The sequence below is a fragment of the Rhipicephalus microplus genome, chromosome X (genome assembly GCF_043290135.1).
Source record: "Rhipicephalus microplus isolate Deutch F79 chromosome X, USDA_Rmic, whole genome shotgun sequence".
Taxonomy (NCBI): domain Eukaryota; kingdom Metazoa; phylum Arthropoda; class Arachnida; order Ixodida; family Ixodidae; genus Rhipicephalus; species Rhipicephalus microplus.
Window position 1 is genome coordinate 126,666,200 of NC_134710.1, and position 17,453 is coordinate 126,683,652.

Consider the following 17,453-nt stretch of genomic DNA (forward strand, 5'->3'; position numbering starts at 1 on the left):
GGTGGTCTAGTCATAGAGAAAGAAGAAGACAAGAGCGGACACTCCGCGAAACCTGGCCTCAGGAAGTGCGTCACGACTACGTAACGAACTAGTGCTCCCACCACACGTCAGAGGGCGCAAGCGCAAAAAAAAACACAGTTATAATCAATGCAACAGAATTGTTTTCACAAATTAATAATTACACGCCCAAATTTGGTATGTTCTTTATACATAAGAACGATTTATTCAACACACCTTACGCGATTATTTTTCTTCAGCCGTACTGTCATAAACACCATCTACCCAGCGACAAGCCCATGCATGACTGACAGCGAGAAGCTTTCGTCGCTTTCGTCAACGCCGGCTGCGTCGGCGTTTTCAAGCGTGAGATAACAGGTGAGTCACGTTTTCAAGCGAAGCTTGTTGAATGACATGTTGTTGGTCTTGTTGGGTCATTTTTTCAGAAAACGGTTACGCCTGCGCGAAAAAGACACCATGCAACAAACATAGAAAGATGCACACACACACGTTGCGCTTCGTGTGTGCGAGTTTGTTTCTTACGTGGCGTGTCATTCACGCAGTTGTAACCTTTTTCTGAAGCTTGTAAGGACTGAGAGGTTCGCTAAAAAGAAAGTTTGTGGCTCTATGCGGCGGTTAGACGGGAACATTGTGCAACGTATGCAGTATAGAAAAGGCGGCACGGCGTCAAGCCGAGGCGACGCGTGCTGCGTCTGCCACGGACGCGAGCGTCTGTGCGCTGAGCATAGCTGGGCAGCTAGGTCGTAGGCTCGGTGCAAAATATTGAGAAGCGTTTGTTGGGCCTCGCATGCTTCACGACGCATTTCCCGAAGGCTCGGAACACGAATAATTCTTGGTGTGCCGGAGGCAAATCTGGACTAGCCAAGTGGCCATCATCTTCGTTTCTTCGCTAGCCTTGTGCCACTAGTGCAAGCTGCCCACAAATTTTTTTGACGTTTCCAATATAATTTTACCGCACAAATTTCAACTACGATTTTTCTTCCCAATGTACTGCTGATACTGCGTACGCACGAAGGTGTTCTAATGTTCCCAGGCCGCGATACCATTGCATTACAAGGGATAGCGGCCTGGAAACTTCTGAAGATCTTTGTTCGTGGTCTTGACGTATATCTTTGTAAGTCAGAGTTTTATGGGTCAGAGATGTATCACTGGTTTTGTATTGTGCATCGATTAGCTAATCATTCAAAGGGGTTTGCTGGTACACTTATGACGTGCACATATCTTTTTTGTAATTTGACAGCGAAGCATCCACTTCCCAGACAACGCTCCGACAACCTGAGGTTGTCCTGAGGATGACCTACACCGTACGAAAGTATGACCTGAGGAAGCCCTCAAATGAACCTCAAGTGGTCCTAAACCAGTCCGTTTGTCCGGCCTCAGATCGTCCTCAGGGCATCCAGAAAAGAGCACATTATGATGAGTCTAGTACTTTTTGAGGACGAAGCATACAAGACCTAGGCACTCATCAGACCTTACGAAAAGTTGCTCTAATTCTTCTTTTGGAGCGCTGAAATGACAACTGATCAATCAAAAGTGCCTGAACATGCACACTCTTTAAAGCACTGCCTGTGAGGTTTCAGTAACAATTTCTTCAAGTATAGCAATAAAAACAGCAATGCACAGAAAACATGTTTATTTTCAGGAATGAAACTTGGCAGTTTTCACTAGATGAGACTTCTTGCCCTGTGCCTTCAGAGGTCTTCATCCGATGGGCTTGACAACGCGACACTTTGAAGACATTCTGTAGTAATAGAAAGCAGCATATCTTGAAGCACAAGTGAATTTAGAGTATCAATAAGAATATTAAGACAATAACAGCATGCCAGATTTGAAAGCATAAAATGAAAATTATATTACCATAATGTGCAGGTACGAACTAGCCATTATATAATGGTGAAAATGATTTATATAGTTCATGCTTGCATACACATCAAAATTCGAGTAAGGCAAGAAAATTATTTAAACTATAACAGCAAAAGTATCATATGTTATGATAGCTTCAACAGCACAGATAATAAAACTCACCCTCATGGTGAGTGCGAGAAGTTCTTAAGCGCTGCTTCTGGAGCTTTTCCCCAGCATGCCGAAGCCACACTTTAATCACACACTCGATGTCATTTTTTTTTGTTTCCGGAAAATTTCGCCTCACGGCCTCTGAAAAAGTACAAAGTTCATAAAACAGGAATTACACAAACATAATACATTAATATAATGCTACATAGGTTGTTTGAAGAAGTACCTCTAGTCAGCATGATCGACATTTTGATAGGTGGGCACATCATCATTAAAGGTCCTTGCCATCCTTCCCCATGTTAATTTCAAGAGTACTGACATTGACACTATGTGTTGCATTACAAGAAGAACACCACGAAGAAGACATCATTGTAACTTTTTTGAAACCTAGCATGCAAAGAATGATGAGGCGCCTTTGACGAAAATACGTCCATGTATGAAAATGTTGACCAGCTTGTCTTAGGTACTTATTCCTGTTTAGAGATCCTCAGTGATCACTATGAGCTTCCATCTGTTAGTTTTCATCTGTACATAAGATTTCCACTACAGTTAAGAATGCCTAGTAGTGCTACCTGATAATAACTTCTGCAAGTAGTGAATGCTTGCGTATGTGTGCCATGCAAGTATACTAGTGTGCTTGAAGAAGCTGCAGGGTTTCTTACTGACAACAGATATTTCATGCTAAAAATTTTCCACGTTTAAGCACATAATTTTAATTAGCAAGCATCCTAAAAAATTTAATGCTTTCATGAAAAGATTGTTCTTTTGCTATTGACTTCAAATGAAAGATAATGTGGATAACAGACTTAGAAATGTCTGTACTCAAACACGGCTCTTGCAGCACATGGTGTTGTGAAACAAATTACTCACTGCAAATGACATCTGTGACACCTAGATCCACAAACTTCCTTTTGCCTTTTTGGCCTGCCCAGCTGAACTGCACAGCAACCTCAAGGCTTAGCAGAAGCTCCAGCATCCTCCTGGCTGCTGCCCCAAAAGTTGAGCCACCAAGGCCAGCAAGCTGCTGTATCTGTACAGTTTTGAGGTCATTATTTTTTTTAGAAGAGTAGCTTAATGCAGTGACTAGAAAAAAAAATTATAGAAAAATATAATGAATGACGTACAAGCTTTAGCTTAATGTTGCCATCAGCAGCAAGTCTCCCCTCAAGACTTAGAAATTGGTCAATATCCTTGACCGGTGTCAAAACCACATCATCATTTGTCTCATCTTGAAGCCTCACTGTTGTGTTGAAAAGGTGCTGCTGCATGGCATCAACCTGTCGTCCCAGCTGCTCTAGCCTCATCAGGATAGTTTGCGAAATTCGCATGAGTTGACGCACGTATTCTGTAAAGACGTGTTCATGAAGTAATAGCGCTGAATTGCAACATATAAAATGGCAAAAGCTGAGATAACATTGAAAATGAGAAGTGCTACTAAACACAGCAAAACAAGCACACAGTTGTTTATGGCTTCTCTGCACATTATTGTCGGTTTTAGAAATTTGTGCCTACATGGCTTCAGTTATTTTGTTAGCATGCTCAGTGATGCCTTTTTAGGACCTGAATACGCATGCAGAGTTGACACTGAGATGAAGCACCTTCATTGCGTGCTGTGATTCAGTGTACCCATATATTTACAACCTAGTTTTCAACAAAAACTTGGAATAAGTTCAGAAAAATTGTTGAAAGTTAGGTTATTAAGTGAATTTGTGAAAAATAGAATAAGCAGAAACAGATACTTTAATGTTTTAAGCACTGAAACAATGTGTGACCAGACCATACATATAACAGTTGCCATAGTTTTTGCAGCAAAGTGATGCCACTATCACTTTCCCAACGAAAGCAAAAAAAAAATGTTTAAAATATAACTCTTCATTTATGGGGTAAAAGCGTGCTCATCGCCATCAAAGTGACACACAGTCCTCATTTCCACTGTGATCAAGAGGCATGTTCTCTACACTAAATAGGCGACAACAGTTGTTTATGAATTAAAAGTATTAATTGTGGCACCTTCGCTTCAATTTTTCTGAGACATCAGGTATTTACACTTGATAAAGCAACTACAGTTAGTACATTGTTCCGAAATTGCAAATAAGCAATTATGCTGCTTACGACTGGCACAGCTATAAGACAAAACGTTTTGCTTAGCACTTGCAAAGATTTTAATCTAAAGAGAAAAAAAACTGTATTCCCTAGACAATAAATACAAAGATTGTCTTCACCTCTGAAGTGGCACCCGGGTAAGAAAGCTTTAATGTTACTTACCAGGAGGTGAGCTTCTATTGCTAGAGGGGAAGCCTAATGAAGACCCATGGGTATTATTGTGTGCAGTCCCTACAGAAGCATAGATGAAGGTTTTAAGATGCACTTCTAAAAACTAGCTCTGAACATTTCATCGAAAGTATTCTTACATGAAGGGCCTTGCTGACTACTGTTATGTTGCTGCAACACTTGCCTTTCAAGGTTGTCTGCATGCTCTGTAAGTGACAGTTCCTACAAGTGACAGTTGCCATTGTTTTTGCTACAAAGTGATGCCACTGTCATTTCTGTCTACTGAAAAAAAAATATTTTTTTTTTGATTATGGGGTAAAAGCGTGCTCATTGCCATCGAAGTGACACGCAGTTTTCTCATTTCCACTGCGATCAAGAGGCATGTTCTGTACACCAAAAAGGTGATAACAGTTGTTTATGTATTAAAGCTTTAATTACTGGCACCTTAGCTTCAATTTTTCTGAGACAACAGGCATTTACACTTGATAAAGCAACTACATTTGGTACATTGTTCCGAAATTGCAAATAAGCACCCTATGTTGTTTACCACTGGTGCAGCTATCAGACGAAACGTGTTGCTTAGCACTTGCAAACCTTTATAACGTACAGGCAAAAACACTTTGTATTCCCCAAACAATGAATATAAAGGTAGTCTGCATCACAATAGGTGCCGATCTAAGGAAGCTCTAATGTTACTTACCAAAAGGTATGCTTCTAGTGCTAGGGGAATTGGAAGGTGTGTGTCTACTGGTAGGAGAATTCCTGATGACATTTTGCCCCTCATTATATCCTGCTCTCTGAGCAGGCATAGATGATGTTGAGGGAAAGCCTAAGCCAGGCTCGTGGCAATTATTGGGTGCAGTCCCTGCAGAAGCATAGATGAGCCTTTTAAGCTGCACAATTCTAAAAACAGCCCCTGAGCATTTTATCAAAAATACCGTCTTACATGAAGCCCCTTGCTGACTGCTGTAATGCTGCTGAAATGGTGGCCCTTCAAGATTGTCTGCATAAAAAAGAAAAGGGACAAGAATCAGAGTGATGGGACAGTTATTTTGGCCAGTTACGCGAAGCTCCCACCATCTTTCCATCAACACTTGCTGCAAAGCTTTAGTTGCAAAGTGATGCAAAGCTTTAGTTGTTCCAGAGTTTAGAAGGCTGGAACTACATTTACACTTGACACACCAACTACAGTTAGTAAGTTGCTCCAAAACTGAAAAGAAGCATCCATGCCATTTAGCTCTACCATAGCTTTAGACTAAACATATTGCTTAGCATATGGAAAACTTGGTGCCTAAAGTAAAATAACAACTTGCATACATAACACACAATAAATATGAAGGTAGACTTCACACGTAAAGTGACACCCATGGAAGGCAGCTTTTGTATCACTTACCCAGAGGTCTGCAGTTGTTGCTGTATGAACCTCTGTAAACATTTTGACCCTCAGGTGATGCCATTCTCGGTGAAGGGGCTCTTTGTGATGGCCTAATGCCTGCTGGTGAACTGGAGTCGAACGCAGGCACTTCACTGATATTGGATCTAGTCACTGCAGAAACATAAGTGAAGCTTTGAAATGTAATTCTACACATGCACTTTGAGCTGTTCATCAAACATAGTCTTACATAAAGCCCCTTCCTGGCCTGTGGTGCGATGCTGCTGCAGTGGTTGCCGCCCTGCCTTGTCTGCATACCCTGTTAGAAAACAGAGGCAAGAAAAAATCAGCGGGTAATGGGACAGTAGAATAGTCATGTGAAGATTAGACAAATTTTCCATTGTTTCTTCATGGCTCCTGAAAACCTGCAAACCTTGCATGAAATCAGCTCCGTCTACAACATAATCAAAGTTACAAATCTGTGCAGTGAGAATGATATAAAAAATGAATTTCAAGCGCTAGCATCACTCTGTCGTGGAATACTCAACACCAAGCAAAGGGCAAGTGTCCAAATTCGATACGACCCTGGGTATTTCTCTTCTCAGTTTTAATTTTTTGTGTCTATCAGTTACTTTTTCATGTCCATCAGGCCACTGATGGCCATGGCGACCCCACTCAATGCAAGAACGGGTGTTCAAGAGCTGCTCTAAAACTGATGTGCATGGTTTACGTACAATATCCCCTTTGGCAAAAACTCTTGGTTGGAAGCGAGTACTTAAATGCGTGCTGACATTCTCAGTTATCGCAGGTCAGAAGCATGTCATATGCTATTTGACATGACATTTTGGAAAGGAAAATGAAAAGTAAATAGAGGTTAACATGGAGTTATTAACCAGTTTGCCACCCTGCATAGGGGTGTAGAAAAAGGGGTTGTAAAGAGGAGAGATAAATAAAATAGCAAGAAAAAAAAACAGGATTTTATCCCAGAAGCATATCACCTTCATGTTCCAATGACCGTGGCTGGGTGGGCAGTGGCCGATTCTCTAAATTTCTTGGTCGCTTGTGTTTTCTCCCTAAGAAAGCAAGCCAGAATCAGCATTTCACAGCCCTAAAGCCAGATAACCCAGTGTTACTTTTGGCGGTAGATAACAGAAAACAGTGTGAGCAATTCCGTGGGGCTATCATTGTAAAATAGGCATTGCAGGATGTAAAAAGATTCAATACTATTAAAAAACATAAGTACAAGCAGTTCACTTTACGTAAAGTTCAAAAATGGTGTTATACGTCTTATCATTGAAGCTGGAGGTGATGGTGCCCCTTCATCATCTTCAGACTCATAGGATCTCTTATTTTTTTTTCTTCTGCCTTTCCCAAGTTCTGCCTCGCCGTCCAAGTTGGATCCATTTTCTACCCTTGGCAGATTTGCCCGTGCTTCGGCATATGTATCTGCAGAAAGAAGGGCAACAACTACTAATTAAATGATAAGCATGATCATTTCTCAGATCTGTCACACATAACAAGTAGAACTCCAATTCCTTTGCATAAGTCATTACCAAGCAGGTACTAAGAGTCACCCATGATATTAAAATGGATCATTTAAATTTTGCTGCAATGACAGCTGACATGCAAGTATTCACAAAATATGAGATACTTGATTTCGCATAATTGTTCTTTTTTTCCTGATATTCTCGAAGCTATCTTCTGATATTCTTCGAAGCCATCTTCTGATATCTTTTCCTGATATTCTCGAACCCATCTAAACTTTTAAGAAGTTACTTTGATCTAAAGTGGCAATTAGAGTTACAATGCTGAAATTGCAGTTTATTACATACCTTTTACTTCATTGCTGACCAAATCGCTGAAAAACGTGCAGTAAAACAGCATAAATAAGGAATAATTTACCAAATTCTCGGACAACAGTGCAAGGCACTTCTATCCAGTCAGCCCCTGGAGTCGCTTTCGCCTTCAACAAACTATGTACATATTTAGTTTGTCGAGGCCACAGGCAGCCGTCGCCTTTCAGCCAACTTTTGAGGATGATCCCAGATGTATCATCCTCTTCTGGGAAGAGAACGACAACGTATTGACCTTGCAAAAGAAAGAGAAGCCAAATTCAAATTCTGTATACATTCTGACACAGTTGTGAAAGTTTATTACATGTGCACTGTAGCATGCAAAAGAGGGAAAACAATGCTTTTCCTTTTCAAATACACTTTCAGGCATTTCTGTGAGATGTTCTTCAGAGGCCAATACCGCAGACTAGAAGGCTGAGACACTGAGTAAATTCCCAGTATGGAGGAAGGGCATGGCAGAGAATAAAAATCTTCACACTTGAGGAACTTCCTTCCAATTATGCATGGCTCACCGCACGGGAGATGAGCAAAATTGTCAATAACGACGATTGACCCATCACTTAGCCTACAGCACCCATTTCTCTTTTCAGCTCTAAGAATGACATTGCCAGGCAATGTTACTTTTTTAAACTCGGGGCCTCGGCATGGAGCAACAAGTGGCCCGTCAGCATGCTCTGCAGCAAATACGACATGGCTTTCAGTTTTCTTATGCCTCAGAGGACGGTGTGCCTGCTCAGCAAGCCTGTTGCAAAGTTGCTCCAAGGGAAGGTCTGGCTTTCTCAGCATTCTCTTTAACGAGGACATATGGTTTTCAAATGGGAAGGCACTCCATGAGTCCAAGGGGCCAAGGTGTGTAACATCATCTGCCAAATGACACAGGCCATGCACATTGTGTGAAACATGCTCTTTGCCATAAATGCTTATGAATGTCCGGATAAAAAACTTGAGCATGTTTCCGGCATACTCTATCTCACTTGCAGGTGCAGCTGGTGTGGAAAGAACAGAGATCCCCACATGTAAAGCTAAGAAGTTCTTGTACATGTGTGCAGGAATCAGTGATGACAAAACAACGGGTCCTCCATATAAAAGAAAAAAGCGAAACTCAGTCGCTTTCCACCGATCAAGTTCAGCAATGCTCCTCGGCTTTCGGCTAAAATCACATGGAACACACCGTGCAATTTGAGAATTTTTTTCCGACATCTCAAGACGCACTTTGCTTCCAAGTCTGGTCACTTTTGGGCCACGTACCCACAGTGTCAAGAGCTTGTTCATGACACCCAAGCACACAAGGTGCATGTAATCTAATGGTATATCTTTCACTAGGTCAAAAGGAAGTTCCTCAAGAATACTTTCGCCTGTGTGATGCTCCTCCTGGACTTTTAAGCGAAAGCTGTCATCTGTTCGCTTGCGAGCATTGACGTTTGGGAAGCACACCCTGCCCTCACAGTAGACACCTTTTACGTCACATTTGGTGCAGCTGTAATAGCCTGTGTGGCTTCTGACATATAATACAAATGCCTTTGCTGGTGCATCACATATGAGGGCATACAAGCTAACAGGAATTGCAGTTTCTCCAATGGTAATCCCTGTTGTGATAGCAGCATTTATGTCACAAACAAATGGTCGCAAAAAATCATTCGCGTTGTTGGGCTTGCTGCTTCCGAAAAAAACACCCACTATAAATGGTGCTTTGTCCTCCAAATTACTTATGCGTCCCAGTATGCACCAAAATTGGCCCCGTGAACTTTTTGAAACCGGCAGACCGTCAATGTTGAAGCTAAGCTTCAAAATTCTTGGTAGTTCTGCACAATCTTGCAGCACTCGCTGTAGGCCTGCACTGAGGCCGAAATGATGGTATTTCCCGCCGGCCAGCTGCAACACTTCCAGGCACTTCTTGGGCGTCTGTAACAATGCCCTTGCAGTTGAAGGGAGCGCGCTGAAGCATTCGTGGGACTGTAGTACTCTCAAGAGCGATGTAACTGAAGTGTGCGATGCGCGAGATTGTAAGGCCCACGCTTGCAGTCTCTCACGAAAGGCCAGCAAGCTGTCCACACTGCCGCGTTCACAAACTTGCTCTTCGTTACTCCCAGTCGGTGCCAATTCGAAAGAATCCCTCTGCCTCACCTGCGAGGTCGCCGAAGTCGAAGCCGCAGCGCTGCTGTCATGGAAGGCACGCCGTTCGAAGTCTGTGTGATCGTGAGGCACAGAAACACTGCAGCCGCTGGGGTAGCACGCGTCGCCAGAAATCAAAACGTGTCCTTGGGGCACATCCGTTTCTGGAACGATCGAGGAGTGTGCCGAAGGCCGTTCTCTGTCATGAACACAAAGGCGACGATGGCCGTCTTCGAGGTCGACCGCACAAGCCTCGGAGGGCAAGTCGCTCTCTCTTTCGGCGTTGCGGGAATCTCGGTCAACGTACCGCGTGTCATTTATGACATCGGCCTCACTGTCAATAAGCTGAAAACTAGCATTGACGCGCCGATTAATTTCACGCCGAAATTTGCGATCCGCGCTCTCAGCCATCTTGAACAGCACAGAGCACAGTAGAATGGTGGCTAGACCAAAGAACACCCACCACCAGAACACGTTGTTAGGCTAGTCAGTTGGTTTGTACATACATACATGAATAAGCAGTAAAGATATACAGCGCGAGGCTGAAAATCAACTGTCCTCTCTTTTTTTATTTATTTACCTTTGCGGCTTACAACTTCAATATGAAAATTTAACAGAAGACACTCACCTGGCATGCTTACGATTCTTTGAGGGCTTCTGCGAGAAGCTTCCTCTATGGCGAGAAGTGTTGTATTGGAATGTTGACTCGACCAATGACTCGACTTGACTTACTGCAGGCCCATAATGATGATGATGATAGTTGCGTCACTTTAAAATGGGTAAACAGTGTCGTAGACATCCAGATTTAAAAGCACCTTGACTGCGCATGGTGACCGCATTAAGGTACTGCTTTTTTTTTGTTAGCACCACCACAACTTCAGTCGCCCATTCGTTTTCCCACAGCGTTCTAGTTCCAATGCTGCTCTATTCACGATAACCTAGGCCAGCCCAGTCGTCAGCATGGTCAGTTGTCGTCTGCTCGATGGGACCGTGCGGCATTGCAACACTGGACACTCGAGAATAACGTGCTCGCTATTCACAGTTTTCACGCCTGCATTCATTTTGGAGCCGACACCGTTTATACTCGCACCAAACTTGGTCTGCCGCACGTGCGTTCATTGGGGAAACGGGTCAGACCACAGTCAGTGCGATATAATTCCGTATGCACGTCGGCGGTAGATCACGACCAACGAAAACGTGCAGGCAGAAAGTTTGGCCTACGATCACTTACAAAGTAAATAAATAAATAATAAATAAAAGAACACGTCTTTCTCGTGTTGGCTTGAAGTGCTTCCTCGTGTAACTATCTCATTTTAATGATCGAGAAGTACTTTACTATTATGACTCGAAAGTAGGCATACGAAATCCCGTGGACTTATTCGTTAACAGCCAGAAAATTAACCAAACACGAATTGCGAAAGCTGCATGCACCTACGAAACATGCATATCCTCAAAACGTCCTCGAGCAGACGATATCAGGACAATTCTTCGTCCTTAAAAAGGTCTCAAAGGGGCATTTTGGGGATAATCCTGCAAGTGTCGACTAGAGGACCAAATGAGGACGTCCTGAAACTGCCGAGGACGTTTGTACCATATGAGGACGACCTCAGGTCGTCGAGTGTTGTCTGGGTTACTAACATTTTCAGACCGCGCTGACGCCATGCCGTCCGGCGGTCCAAGCTACGGCAGCTACTGCTGTGTATCGTGGTGCTTCAACAATGGCAGAACCCACAAGAAGCCTGGGACGAGTTTCTTCCGCGTACCACGGGACGGCAGGTGTGTTAAAGCTTTTGTATGGTTTGCATGTCTGTAGGCTTACTGTTCGTACTTGCTAAGTGAGGGTGACAATAAAAAATCACTATTCAAGCACTTCCCCTTTCAGCTGATAGTTCATTGCCAATGCAGGATGAAAGCATGGATGCAGTATGCTGGACGCGATGATCTCCTGAGTAAGCCGGCCAGCCTATTGTACGCAACGTACAGGGTTTGTAGCGACCATTTTACTGCTCAAAGTTTCATGGACCCTGGGCACACAAGGCTTACAAGAATGGCTGTTCCCAGTGTGCAACCAGCTGCACCATGTAAGTGATTGACTGAAACTCAAATATGTGCAATAGCAGCCACTTGTATTGAATCAGTGGCGACAGTTAACCGTGAAGATCTTTGTAGCCGATAGAGAAACCTCACTACAGAAGTAACACTTGGAAAGTCTTAAATTCTGTGAATTGTGGGCTATTACCTTCCTAACGGCAGCTTTACATTTCTGTCATTTTTTGATGCTCTGGACCTGCGCAACTTGTTTTGAAAGACTTTAAAGGGCTATTTCACGTTATCTTCAAGCCTGAGTGCACATGTACGCATACCTTTCATCAGTGAAAGCTGCCACTGTTGATAATTCCAAAAATCACAAATTACTTGTTTCCTAGTAGGTGCTGTCTCTTTTCTTCCACGTTCGACCAATTTATGCGTTTGAAAGAGCTGTTTAAGTTTCCCCATGCTACAAGCTTTGTAACTTGTACCAACTGCACATATATGCAGGTTCTCTGAGCGTCGCTTCAAGTAGTGACTGTGACATGGCTGCAGAAGCTGCACTGCAAGGTGCGGATGAGCTTCAGTTTGTGTTATTTTAAGCCTCTTACTGACACATTGTCGTAATTTCATCTCTTCAGGACCTGCGGTAGAGGCTTCAAAAAGCGGCTCCCACACATTGAGGTGCCCCGATGAACAGGGTGCGTTCAGTGTCGCGATTTCTTTTTTTTTTACCCAAATTGACTGTTGACCAAACCTCTGCAGGTGGCAGCTCCCTTGTAGCTGGTGAAAGAATTTCTGATGATTTCGTCTTGCCGGAGAAAACCTTAACCAGTCGTTCAGCTGTCACAAAAGGAACTTGTGTGGCCGGTAAGTTGTATGTTCACTTCAACACCAGAGTGGATTGATATAGAGACTTCCGCAGGCCGCTCGCAAGATTGTTCCGACAGCATTGTCCGAGGCACTGAACAAGTTTCACAAGACCCTCCAGAAGACGTCTCCGCCAACAGCTCCACGCCTGAGTGCCTTAGAGAAAATGGTGACTATGCTTTTATTGCAGCAGTTTTTAATGTGCTATTTTATGTTTAGGACATTCTGAGGAAACTATCCTCAAAAGGACACTACGTGTGCACTTACAAAATGTAAGGGTGGGCTCTCAGTGATTTTCATTTTTTTTGTGCATTGTCAACATTGTGAATGGTTTGTTTTTAGGTAGTGGAATCGAAAACTTTGTACCACAGAAAGTTGTGCACCTTGGGTCTGAAAGAGCGAGGAAAGTGCTCGTATGGGATTAGTTGTTCTTCGCTTTTACATCAATTTTTTTGTTTATTGCAGTGCGTTCCTGTGTGCCAGCGACAATGTCTCCATCAATGAAGTACAAGCAAACCATTAAACATCTGCAAGCCAAAGTAGCAGCACAGCGGAAAACTATCAAAAGACTGCAGAGACAGCCTCACCAAGCACCGTCATCGACTACGAAGGCCCTTGAAGTTATCCGACCGCACGTCACCGAGGAGGTTTTTAAACTTCTTTCTGCACATGTTCGCTTGAGGCCCAAACGCAAGGGCAAGCGGTTTCCCGTGTGGTTCAAGAAATTCGCTCTTCACTTAAACTTCCGAGGTCCGCGAGCATACCGATTTCTGGCTCCGTATTTTTCTTTGCCCTCCCGGCGTTCATTAAGGAGGTGGCTAGCTAATGTAAAGATGACTCCAGGCATAATTCCAGGAATCCTTTCTTCCATTGCAACAAATACTCAAGCTTGGAATGAACGGGACCGAGTGTGCGCTTTAGTTTTCGACGAAATAGCACTTAAAAAGAATTTGTACTATGATGCTTCAAGAGACGTTGTCCAGGGTTTTACAGATGATGGCACTCATCGCACTTCAACCATCGCTGATCGAGCACTGGTTTTTCTTCTTGTTGGTGTTTCGAGAAAGTGGGTTCAACCGGTTGCTTTTACTATAGGGCACACATCAACACCATCATCTGTTATGCATAACTTGCTGGTGTCACTCATTTTGGAGCTTAGGAGCATTAATATTGCAGTGAAAGCAGTCATTTGTGACCAGGGCAGTTCAAATGTAAGTCTCTCTAACCAACTAAAAGTGACTGTAGCAAAGCCTTTTTTTGAAGTTAATGGTGAGCGGGTATATTACATTTTTGATGTTCCGCATTTAATTAAAACAACGCGCAATAATGTCCAAGCACACAAGTTATACATTGGGGATGACATCGTTAACTGGTCGCACATTGTAAGCCTTTACCAATCCTCACATGAGTTGCGGTTGCGATTGGCTCCAAAGTTGACTGAACGGCACGTTCATCAGAAACCTTTTTCTAATATGAAGGTCAGCAGAGCAACTCAGGTCCTCAGTGCATCAGTTTCGATTGCTATCACGGCAATGGTGTATGCGAAGGTGCTGCCTGCCTCGGCCATCCCTACAGCTCAATTTTGTGATCGTATGGACAGGATTTTCGATGCCTTGAACAGCTCGAGTAAAAAAAGAACTTCGCAAAAGCTGCGGCATGCAATCATGAAAAATGATTCAGAGCTGATTGACTTCCTCCGAGGTCAGCTTCCCTGGATTGCATCATGGCAGTTTGTTGGCAGACGTCAACCACAAACCATCGTAGGTTGGCAAATTACAATTCAGGCAATTTGTCAACTATGGGACGACCTCTCCAAAAATTACAATTTTGAATACCTGTTAACACGCAGGCTTCAACAGGATCCTCTGGAGAACATATTTGGCCACATTAGGCAAAAACAGGGTTGCAACACCAACCCCAATGTAGCACAATTTATTTGTGGCCTGAAGCACATCTGCATAAGAAAACTCTTCAAGCTGTCAGAATACGGAAATGTCGAGGATGATGAATGTGACCTCCTCCAGGAACAGCTGTCGCCATTCTCCCTCACCAGTGCGTCTCTTGTGGATAATGAGGAGTGTGCACAGCCACAGCCTGACGACTTTCCCGCTCTAGACGATCTCTCTGAACTTGCGACAAACATTCACTCCCATATTATCGATGACTCCGCTGCATATTATGTAGCTGGTTTTCTCATCAAACACTTCCTTCGGAATGCATGTGACGGTTGCAGTTGCCCACAGTTACTGAAAGACGACAGTGAGACGCTCAAGGGTACCCACCAGTATTTCACAATGCTCAAAGCATACCACGTCCCCAGCAAACTTTTTGGGAATCTCACTGTGCCATCAGAAGCAGCTTTTGCATACGTACAACAACTTGAATCTCACTTTCTTGCCATAATTGAGGCCACTGCACATCACCTGAAAGTGTGCGATGTTTTGTATCACCATCTGTCAAGTGTTGGCGATTTTCATTTCTGCTCTGCTGGGTGTCGCGCTAAGTTTCTGAAAATGTTTTGCCGGGTTCGTTTATGTTGGCATGTGCGTTTTGTGAACCGAAACTTAGACAGGGTTAGGTTCCAGTCTTCAGTCTCGGGCATGCAGCTTGACAAGTTCAAAGGTTAGCAATTAGCGGCGGGTTTACACTAAAGTATTGGAGTTGAGCCGAATCCTGCAATAGCTTTGTTATGTTATTACTTCGTTACAGCAGACTTCATTATGGTCTTATATGCTTATATTCAGTTCAACTGGACTAACCACTCCTTTGTTGCATTCATTGTTTTGGTTACCCGCTATGAGGAGTACAAACACTGTGTATTCGCTCGAAGTGATTTGCATAACCTTAAAAAGAATGTTGGGCATCCTGTCTGTATTTTTTGTAGCAAATACGGGCGAACTGTACACTTTACTGTGGGTCGCTTGGTCACTGTGTATGCTTTATCTCTCCAGCTCAAGTAATATATCGATAACAAAACCGCTTGTTGAAATGTCTTCGAGCGGGTAAGGAACACAGTATGAAGTGGGCACGGTTCATGTTATCACGCTTTTCGTATTTTAGCTTCTCATCAACCTCCTCATCTTGCCCATCAAAATTTTCAAAAGAATACCCAAACTTGTAGCGTTTGATGGGGCTGCGGACGCTGCCATTTTATTTTTATATAGCTTGTGAGTGATAACGTACGATGTAGAGCCTTTGTGAAAAATAATGAGCCAAAGTGGTTTCCTTCTGCTATTTATTAGCCCTGTAATACCGCTCTCGTAGCACCAATTAAGGTCCACAATTCTGGATAAAGTGATGACTACAATCTATTTTAGCTCGCAAGCGTCACAGCAACACCCAGACGCAAATCACTTGGGATCTTAAGTTTTTGATGAAGGCGACGCATAACAAAAGCCACAAGACCTGTCAGTGTTGTAGCATAAAGTTTGTCTTTCACGTAGTGAGCAAGCTGCAAAGCCCTACCTTTCTGAGGACAAGCAGGCATCAAGTCTGCTTTTTTTCATTTTGGACTAGCTGTTCTTAAGCACAGCCAGCACACTGCACCTTTGCCTTTCTGCTATATTGTGTCGTGTGGTTTCTGTGCGCTCTTTTTTTCTATGCATTATTTCAGTTTAGCCCAGGCGTGATTCGCGACTTCATTGCTGTGTATATGTCACTTCTTCCTTCTTCATCAGCATTGTGCGCTATGTTTTTGCCATAGATCCTTAGCTACCCACTGGCCCGGTGTGTCATACTTCACCAGTTTCTCGGCTTCTGCCAACTCTAGCGATGTGTGCGTTGTCTGTGTTCTCTATGTATTTGTTACAATATTTGTTACAATTTATTTGTAAGGCGAGATGCATTTGTTGTCTACCTTTGTCATATTGTGCTTTTTATATTCTCATACTCTACCTTGCCTTTGAATAAAACATTGCGGATGCTCTGTTTCTTTGACTGATATATACATTGATCACTTGTTCCAAAAGAAAAACACAAGCGCGATGAATAAAACGATAGTGAATTATCATTACCTGCATCTCTTTTTATTATAACTTAATCAAAATAAAAATTACGTCACGACCGATTCGCACGAACCACTGAACAGAACAAAACAGGGAATCGCTAAATCAAAACGACCTACAAAAACTATCCATTTGGGCGATGAATAGTGGTCTGAAATTATGAACTTACGACATAGCCAAACGCCGGTTATGCAAAGTAATTCAAAAGTTGCGCCAGTGAAACCGAAACCGGAAGCGCAAGCCACTTGCTCTCATCAACCACTAGGTGTGCTAGAGTCGATTGGGCCGCTGGGGTCTACGGGAGTGTCCACTCTTCACCTTTTTTTATTTCTCTATGGTCTAGTGGCTAAGGTACTCGGCTGCTGACCCGCAAGTCGCGGGTTCGATTCCCGGCTGCGGCGGCTGCATTTCCGATGGAGGCGGAAATGTTGTAGGCCCGTGTACTCAGATTTGGGTGCACGTTAAAGAACCCCAGGTGGTCAAAATTTCCGGAGCCCTCCACTACTGCGTCTCTCATAATCAAATGGTGGTTTTGGGACGTTAAACCCCACAAATCAATCAAATCAATCTCGCGAGAACGTAGGGAGCTTTATAATACCGTTTGTAAGCGCTGCGGGCGCCATATGAGTTTTAGAATAGCGTTTGCCCTGCTGCGATCCGCAACGCACGATCGCAGCGACACCGTAGCCTCGAAACCAGCGCTTGCGGCCCACATGCGGGCCGCCATTACCGCACGCAATTTCGAATTTTTTGCGTACGGTCCACGAACGCGAACGCCGACTTGCGTTACGACGCATGCGCAGTGGCAGCGACCGCACCGAAAGGGCTCGCGGTGCGCTATTACGGAGTTTTAGAATAGCGCACCGCGAGCCCTTGCGGTGTGGTCACTGCCACTGCGCACGCGTCGTACGC

The 17,453-nt window shown here is 43.6% G+C and overlaps 2 protein-coding genes across 7 annotated transcripts; one reads left to right on the forward strand and one right to left on the reverse strand.

The window, feature by feature from the left end:
• Window positions 1-269: 269 nt before the first annotated feature.
• LOC142775740 (uncharacterized) lies at window positions 270-16,549 on the forward strand. 3 transcript variants are annotated; one of them, XM_075877633.1, is made up of 8 exons: window positions 270-375; window positions 11,286-11,415; window positions 11,545-11,720; window positions 12,178-12,237; window positions 12,309-12,368; window positions 12,433-12,537; window positions 12,593-12,706; window positions 13,003-16,549. In XM_075877633.1, the coding sequence occupies exons 2-8, from the start codon at window positions 11,300-11,302 to the stop codon at window positions 15,162-15,164; spliced, it is 2,793 nt and encodes a 930-aa protein (XP_075733748.1). In that variant the 5' UTR covers window positions 270-375; window positions 11,286-11,299; the 3' UTR covers window positions 15,165-16,549. The 3 variants fall into 3 exon arrangements, 2 of the variants coding, with proteins under 2 accessions (XP_075733748.1, XP_075733749.1); XM_075877634.1 differs by having other exon boundaries at window positions 12,433-12,706; window positions 13,003-13,037; XR_012886962.1 differs by lacking the exons at window positions 11,286-11,415; window positions 11,545-11,720; window positions 12,178-12,237; ... (2 more) ...; window positions 12,593-12,706; window positions 13,003-16,549 and adding an exon at window positions 1,259-1,651.
• On the reverse strand, window positions 1,635-10,414 carry LOC119167237 (uncharacterized). Of its 4 annotated transcripts, XM_075877636.1 has the most exons (14): window positions 10,268-10,414; window positions 7,577-7,762; window positions 6,959-7,120; window positions 6,673-6,747; window positions 5,925-5,993; window positions 5,696-5,848; window positions 5,249-5,305; window positions 5,003-5,167; window positions 4,443-4,508; window positions 4,297-4,365; window positions 3,156-3,376; window positions 2,902-3,061; window positions 2,044-2,172; window positions 1,635-1,759 (listed from the first exon to the last, which is right to left on the reverse strand). In XM_075877636.1, the coding sequence occupies exons 1-14, from the start codon at window positions 10,272-10,274 to the stop codon at window positions 1,710-1,712; spliced, it is 1,569 nt and encodes a 522-aa protein (XP_075733751.1). In that variant the 5' UTR covers window positions 10,275-10,414; the 3' UTR covers window positions 1,635-1,709. The 4 variants fall into 4 exon arrangements, with proteins under 4 accessions (XP_075733751.1, XP_075733752.1, XP_075733753.1 ...); XM_075877637.1 differs by lacking the exon at window positions 4,443-4,508; XM_075877638.1 differs by lacking the exons at window positions 4,297-4,365; window positions 4,443-4,508.
• Window positions 16,550-17,453: the final 904 nt, after the last annotated feature.

Bases quoted from the DNA above. Each gene is read 5' to 3' on its own strand.
- LOC119167237 (XM_075877636.1), bottom strand. The intron at 5,306-5,695 runs GTAAGTGATACA...TTTTTTATGCAG, and splicing joins CAACAACTGCAGACCTCTGG to ACAATCTTGAAGGGCCACCA. The intron at 2,173-2,901 runs GTGAGTAATTTG...GTACTTTTTCAG, and splicing joins TGTCACAGATGTCATTTGCA to AGGCCGTGAGGCGAAATTTT.
- LOC142775740 (XM_075877633.1), top strand. From the start codon at position 11,300: ATGCCGTCCGGCGGTCCAAGCTACGGCAGCTACTGCTGTGTATCGTGG. The intron at 11,721-12,177 runs GTAAGTGATTGA...ACATATATGCAG, and splicing joins TGTGCAACCAGCTGCACCAT to GTTCTCTGAGCGTCGCTTCA. The intron at 12,369-12,432 runs GTGCGTTCAGTG...AAACCTCTGCAG, and splicing joins GAGGTGCCCCGATGAACAGG to GTGGCAGCTCCCTTGTAGCT.